The sequence below is a fragment of the Oncorhynchus tshawytscha genome, linkage group LG05, assembly GCF_018296145.1.
Source record: "Oncorhynchus tshawytscha isolate Ot180627B linkage group LG05, Otsh_v2.0, whole genome shotgun sequence".
Taxonomy (NCBI): Eukaryota; Metazoa; Chordata; class Actinopteri; order Salmoniformes; family Salmonidae; genus Oncorhynchus; species Oncorhynchus tshawytscha.
Genome location: NC_056433.1, coordinates 83987717 through 83994810, shown reverse-complemented (window position 1 = coordinate 83994810; position 7094 = coordinate 83987717). Strand labels below are relative to the sequence as shown.

The 7094-nt window shown below is 43.3% G+C and overlaps 1 protein-coding gene across 1 annotated transcript; it reads left to right on the top strand.

Moving 5' to 3' along the window:
• Nucleotides 1-617: 617 nt before the first annotated feature.
• On the top strand, nt 618-6892 carry LOC112251472 (volume-regulated anion channel subunit LRRC8B-like). The gene is made up of 4 exons (XM_024422456.2): nt 618-1809; nt 1952-3898; nt 4390-4479; nt 5066-6892. Exons 1-4 carry the CDS (start codon nt 1672-1674, stop codon nt 5354-5356), a joined length of 2466 nt encoding a protein of 821 aa, XP_024278224.1. The 5' UTR covers nt 618-1671; the 3' UTR covers nt 5357-6892.
• Nucleotides 6893-7094: the final 202 nt, after the last annotated feature.

Below are 7094 nucleotides of genomic sequence, written 5' to 3'. Positions count from 1 at the left end.
GCAACTACTTACTACTTTTTTTAGCTACTTTGTAACTACTTGGGATGTTAGCTAAAATATGCTGTCAATCTGATGTCAGTGATACGGCATCTGCAGAAGTCAAGGCATTCATACTTATTGGGCCTCGCGGAGCAGCACAGAGCTGTTGAGCAGAGATGTTGTGAAGGACGTTGTCAAGGAAGTGAGTTTGTGTTTATACTGGACCTCCCGTCCCCATCTACCGTCCATCAGTTATGTCAACGGGGGCTATACGGAGTTCTCTGCATTGTTACACAATTTGGGAGGCTCACGGCGATGCGGTACAGAGCTAAATTTGGCCTCTGCAACCCCTCCGGAGGCTCCGCAATTGTGTCACACCCTCCATATGGAGCCTTCGACCACATTGCTAGTGTTAGCCACAACAAATTGGAATTCGTAACAATATTCGTAGCAATTCGTAACATTGTAGGAATTGCAATTCGTAACATATCATACGCAATGGATGATTAACATCCACAAATTAATACATATCATACGAAACATAACATCAAGAGTGTACTATATTATGTCCACCCCCTTGTGTCCAGGCTGTCATCAAGGTCGAGGTGGCTGACCTTTGAAAAAGACCAGGTGTATGCCAACCTGGCCATACTCTTATTCGTAATTGACCGTTTATAGTTGGATCTGATGATAGGGAGAAAAAAGAAAAAAATCAGGAAGTGTTTTAATATTCCTAAATAGATGTTGTATCTCCTCAATTTGCAGCGGGCTGTCACTTAGTCAATAATACTCATCGGCAGTTCATGTTGTTGTTTTTTTCTCCTACTCTCTTCCAGCTTGTTAGATAGTTAGATATTGTAAGGAAACAGCCGGGAGCAGGTCTCGAACCGTCTACCTTCGAGCCCGAGGTCGGGCGCGCTATCGACTGTGCCACAAAAACATGCTCGAACGGCAGAGTCGATTTCCGCGCTTATAAACCCAGGGTCGTTACAATATTATCAAATATTTTCTCGTTATATCTGTGATGTTTTTAGCTAACCAACAGTGTGCCAGCAGATTCACACAAAGTTTCGTATTGTTCTTCAAAGAAAATACCAATAGAAGTAGCTACGGTTTTTATCAATGTTTTTTGTGTTACTATTTAGCTAGTCACAGGTATTGTTTAGGTTAACATCATTAGCTAGCTAGCTACACTTAAGCTAACTAGCTGACGTTAGCTAGCTGTCATGTAACGTTAGATGAGGGCCATATTAATTAAGGCAGCTACTGTAGCTAGCTTCTAAACATATTTTGATAATACAACATTACTGGTAAAAATGCTAATAACACAATTATTGATTAGTAAACACAAAAAAGTACAGTACATCGGCTCTCACTTTTTCATGAAAATCAAACAAGTATTCTTAACTTTACAGGCAGCCTCTCCTGCCCTACACTTTCTTCAGAGTTTAAACTCAAAACTGTTTTTCAAACTCATTGTTGTAACCAATTGACTCATATTAGTTTTATTTGCACAAAACCCTGGTAGAGCATAGGGGAGGTTAGGCCTTGTGGTCTTCATGTTTCCTTGTTGTTTTTGGGGCTTTTAACCAGCCTAATTTATCACTTAAAACATTTTTTTGTTGTTGCTTTTAATACACTGTTATTATCCCTTCCTTTATGTATGAGTCTTTTCCCATGTAGGCAGCTGAGATGCTCTCAGAAGGTGAGCTGAAGGACTTTGCTCAGGGCCAGTCCCTGTACCGTGTTCTCCAGCCCTGGTGGGATGTCTTCAGCCACTACCTATCCATCATGATGTTCTCAATCGGAACCCTCGGAGGAACTCTGCAGGCAAGGAATTTTAACAGAACATTTTTCATTTGTCTTTTAATGCGATTTTCAATGTAATTCCATCTGTCTCCCAGTGTATAAGGCTTTAGTTCCAGGTTATTATGAAGTTTCTGATGCTTCCTTATGTTTAAATGCCCTGCAGGTCACCCTCCGCAAGATCGTCTGCGTCCCCTGTCAGATGACATCAGATGACTTCTGTGTGGTTTTTAACCATAGAGGCACCACATTAAGGAATGCCACTACTGAAGCCAGCTTCCCTCTCCTCCCCAAGGGCCTTTACAAGCTAGATCTTCAGCAGTATGCTTACATTGACGCCGTGTGCTACGAAAAACAACTCCACTGGTTCGCCAAGTTCTTCCCTTACGTCGTGATGCTAGAGACTCTGGCTCTTGTGATTATAAGCAACTTGTGGTTCAAGTACCCTAGCACCAGCTCCAGACTCATGCACTTTGTCTCCATTCTACACAAATGCTGTGACTCTCCCTGGACCACCCGGGCCTTGTCCGAGACAGTGGCAGAGCAGGGTGGGGCCCAGCCCTCAATGAGCATGTGCAGTCCTGCTCTCCAGGCCACTTCAACATCAGACTGTAGCAGCAGAAGGCCGATGGGGACAGAGTTTCTTAGCGTTTTAGACAAAAAGGAAGGTGAGCAGGCCAAAGCTATCTTTGAGAAGGTGAAGAAATTGAAAGTACACGTGGAGGACAAAGACATCATTTATCACTTGTATATGAGGCAGATAGTCACCAAGATTGTGTTTCTGCTGTTCACCTTGGCCTATATCCCTTACGCAGCCTCACATATCCTGTTTGACGTTGACTGTGTGGTAGATTCCCAAGCGCTGATGCCGTTTCAGCCCTTTCACTGTGTTCACTCACTGGCCACCATTTTTTGGCTCCTCTCCTTGGTTTACACAGTACTGATGGTCATTTACAGCGTGACTTGCTTCTACAGCTTCTGGTGGATGATGAGAAACTCTCTCAGGGAGTACTCCTTTGACTCAGTGAGGGAGGAGAGCAGCTTTAGCGACATCCCCGATGTCAAGAATGACTTCGCCTTCATCCTCCACCTCCTGGACCAGTATAACCCTCTGTTCTCTAAACGCTTTGCAGTCTTCCTCTCAGAGGTCAGTGAGAAGAAACTGAGGCAGCTCAACCTGAACTACATGTGGCCTTTGGAGAAGCTGACCCAGAAGGTGATGCGTAACGCTCAGGACCAGATAGAGCTCCATCTCATGCTCCTCAGCGGCATCCCAGAGGCCGTGTTCGATATCAGGGAGCTAGAGGTGCTCAAGCTGCAGCTGATACCGGATCCTAGGCTCACGCAGAAGCTTACGCAGCTTGGGAACCTGAGAGAGATCTGGCTGGATCATTCTCCTGCCACCGTAGACCTCATGGCTCTGGGGTTTCTCTCTGAGAACCTGAGGATCCTGAGGATGAAGTTCACAGAGGTGGAACAGGCTCCCTGGTGGGTGTTCAGTTTGCGTAACCTGACTGAGCTCTATCTGTATGGAAATATCTTCAATCAGGACAACACAACGTTCGTCAACAGCCTACCCAAGCTCAAGAATCTGAAGGTGTTATTCATCAAGTGCACCATCACCGCCATGCCGAAAGTCATTACCAACTCAATACCCTCGATACAGAAGCTTTCCGTCGACAACGAAGGCACCCAACTCTCTGTCCTGCAGAGTCTGAAAATGATGTCACAGCTCACCTGCTTGGAGCTACTGAACTGTGATCTCCAGCGGATACCGAGTCCTATCTTCAGCCTGAAGAACCTGCAAGAAATAGACCTCAAAGGGAACAACCTCAAAACCATTGAGGAGATCATCAGTTTCCAGCACCTTCCCAAGCTCTCTGTCCTGAAGCTGAAGTACAACAGTATCACTTACATCCCTGTCCACGTCGGCGTGCTGGGCAACCTGGAGCAGCTTCATCTGGGTCATAACCTCATCAGCTGCATGCCACCGCAGCTGTTCCTGTGCAGCAGACTCTATCTGCTAGACCTCAGTCACAACAAGCTGTCTGCCATTCCTATTGAAATACAGGAACTGAAGAGACTGCAGCTCCTCAATGTGTCTAACAATAATGTATGCATATTATATATGATTACGATTACGCATTTCATGTGTTCATTCATTAATCAAGTTTTTTGGGGGGAACTTTCTTTTTATACTGACGCGTGGACATCATTGTAGTTGTGTAGGCTATTTGATTGTGTTAACTTAACCCACAACCCTAAAAGATTTATAAAGCAAGTGTAAAAACTGAGTGTTAAATCATTGTATTGAGAGAAAGGTAATATATGGGGCGGCAGGGTAGCCTAGTGGTTAGAGCGTTGGACTAATAAGCGAAAGGTTGCAAGTTCGAATCCCCAAGGTACAAATCTGTCGTTCTACCCCTGAACAGGCAGTTAACCCACTGTTCCTAGGCCGTCATTGAAAATAAGAATTTGTTCTTAACTGACTTGCCTATTAAAATATAGGTACCTTTTTTTTGAGAGAGAGAGAGACATCAGAACGACAGGCTGAATTACAACTTTATAATCAGAATCTATTTGTTTTAATCTCTTATACCTCAGATTGACCATCTCCCAGAAGGTATGTTCCAGTGTAAGTCCCTCCAGTCCCTACTGCTAGGTCACAACAACCTGTCAGTGGTCCCCCACCAGGTAAGTGAGCAGAGTTGGGGTCAATTCTATTTCAATTCAGGAAGTCAACTGAAATTCAGATTTTCCTCAATGGTTTTCTATAGGACAGATTTAGGCCCAATACATGGTTGGACTGTAGATGGCAGGGACTGTGAATAATTATTTATGCGGCAGGGTAGCCTAGTGGTTAGAGCATTGGACTAGTAACCGAAAGGTTGCAAGTTCAAATCCCCGAGCTGACAAGGTACAAAATCTGTCGTTCTGACCCTGAACTGTTCCTAGGCCGTCATTGAAAATTAGAATTAGTTCTTAACTGACTTGCCTAGTAGAATTTTAAAAAATAAAGTATCATTCCAGGGTTTTCCATATTGCATGTTTGCATTGTTTGTTGTGTGTTTGTATGCTGATTTCACTAAATGAATTTCCATGTACATGGACAATAAAAGATATTGTATTGTTCCTGAATTGAATAGCCTGAGTGCAAGTCTGTTTGTGCTATCATGCCAACACCTTGTCACTCATTCCAGTGAAAAGGAGTTGACTTGATAACACAAACAATTCTGGGAAAGGCTTCTGAAGTGAAATGGAATTGATCTCAACCGTGCAGGTGGGTGAGCTGACCAACCTGGTGGTGTTGGACCTGAGGGGGAACCAGCTGGAGAGCCTTCCTGCCGAGCTGGAGGAGTGCCACAGCCTGATGCCTAGTGGACTGCTGGTAGAGGAGGGGCTGCTCAACTCTCTGCCCCCCAGTGTCAAGGAGGGCTTCCAGAGGCCTGATAAGGAGTACCTGGGGAAAATGGAGGCTGAAGGAGTGGGGAATGCTCTCACCTGTAACCCCATTATCTGTAATACAGCAGGACATGGAGATACGGCCTGCAGCGTGATATACTCCATGTGATGGGGCTATTCCAAATGAACATCTTAGCTCAGTGGCTTTAAACCTGGTGTATTAGTAGGCCTATGTGGTTTACCTGGCCTAGCCACAGGGGACACTTATTTAACCTTTATTTGATCTGGAAGTCATACTGAGACTAAGGTCTCTTTTACAGATGAGCCCTGAATTACAAAAATGACAGAAAATATACACATTAAACTATAAAATACAAAGTGCAATCAGAAAGAAAAACGGTCAAAAAACAAACACATTCATCAGTAGGAAGGTCCTCAATCAATTTTCTGAGTTACCTTAGAAGCACCGAAACGTCACATTTCAGAACATTTTGAAGATTGCTCAACAAATAAGGTGTGAGAAAACTAAAAGCTGATTTACCTAACTCAGTAGAAACCAAAGGAATTTCCAGAGTTAATCATCCCTGAGAGGGGGGGGGGAGCTCATAAGTCTAAAGGTTAGTAATGATGTTAGGTACAGTGATTGTTTTTGTAAAAGGGCTTTATAAACGAAAACCTAGCAATGTATCAATCTACTTGACATCAAAGTCCATGCAGTGATGAGTACAAAAACTGTCAATACGTTTGAAGGCTCATAAGAGCAAAGGACGAATCGACTAGGTTAAGTACTAGTAAACGGGAAAATACTTACTTTTATAACAGTAATGTAATATGACGGTTCCAAATGAACACTCCCATGTTCCAATCCACTCTGTTGCTGCCAAGTACAACATACAGTCATTGTTTACAGTGGACCACTGACAAGTTCTGTTTGATTAAAAAAAAAAAAAACTTACATTTAATACTGAGCTCCTGTTGGGCATTTCATATAACACGACCATTTGTTTTTATAATGATGATTGCCGTGGTTTAGCCTGTGTGGTCAGTTATAATGATGATTGCCGTGGTTTAGCCTGTGTGGTCAGTTATAATGATGATTGCCGTGGTTTAGCCTGTGTGGTCAGTTATAATGATGATTGCCGTGGTTTAGCCTGTGTGGTCAGTTATAATGATGATTGCCGTGGTTTAGCCTGTGTGGTCAGTTATAATGATGATTGCCGTGGTTTAGCCTGTGTGGTCAGTTATAATGATGATTGCCGTGGTTTAGCCTAAGTGGTCAGTTATAATGATGATTGCCGTGGTTTAGCCTGTGTGGTCAGTTATAATGATGATTGCCATGGTTTAGCCTGTGTGGTCAGTTATAATGATGATTGCCGTGGTTTAGCCTGTGTGGTCAGTTATAATGATGATTGCCGTGGTTTAGCCTGTGTGGTCAGTTATAATGATGATTGCCGTGGTTTAGCCTGTGTGGTCAGTTATAATGATGATTGCCGTGGTTTAGCCTGTGTGGTCAGTTATAATGATGATTGCCGTGGTTTAGCCTGTGTGGTCAGTTATAATGATGATTGCCGTGGTTTAGCCTGTGTGGTCAGTTATAATGATGATTGCCGTGGTTTAGCCTGTGTGGTCAGACTAGTCACATAACTGTGGTCACTTAGTGTTACTCGTGCCACATACAAATAAAAGTTTGATTTTGTGAACTTAACCATGACACTGTTTTTGAAAGACTGGGCAAGTCTATCAGCCCATATCCACAAGTCAGTTAAGAACAAATTCTTATTTACAATGACAGCCTACCAAAAGGCCTGCGGGGACGGGGGCTGTGATTAAAAATAAATATGTATATAAATATAGGACAAATTACACATCACGACCAAGAGAGACACCACAACACTACATACATAATG

What these genes read in the sequence shown, in the direction of transcription:
- LOC112251472 (XM_024422456.2), top strand. Translation starts at nt 1,672, where the DNA reads ATGCTCTCAGAAGGTGAGCTGAAGGACTTTGCTCAGGGCCAGTCCCTG. An exon ending in TCAATGTGTCTAACAATAAT is followed by an intron (nt 3,899 to 4,389) that starts GTATGCATATTA and finishes CTTATACCTCAG; the next exon opens with ATTGACCATCTCCCAGAAGG. An exon ending in TGTCAGTGGTCCCCCACCAG is followed by an intron (nt 4,480 to 5,065) that starts GTAAGTGAGCAG and finishes TCAACCGTGCAG; the next exon opens with GTGGGTGAGCTGACCAACCT.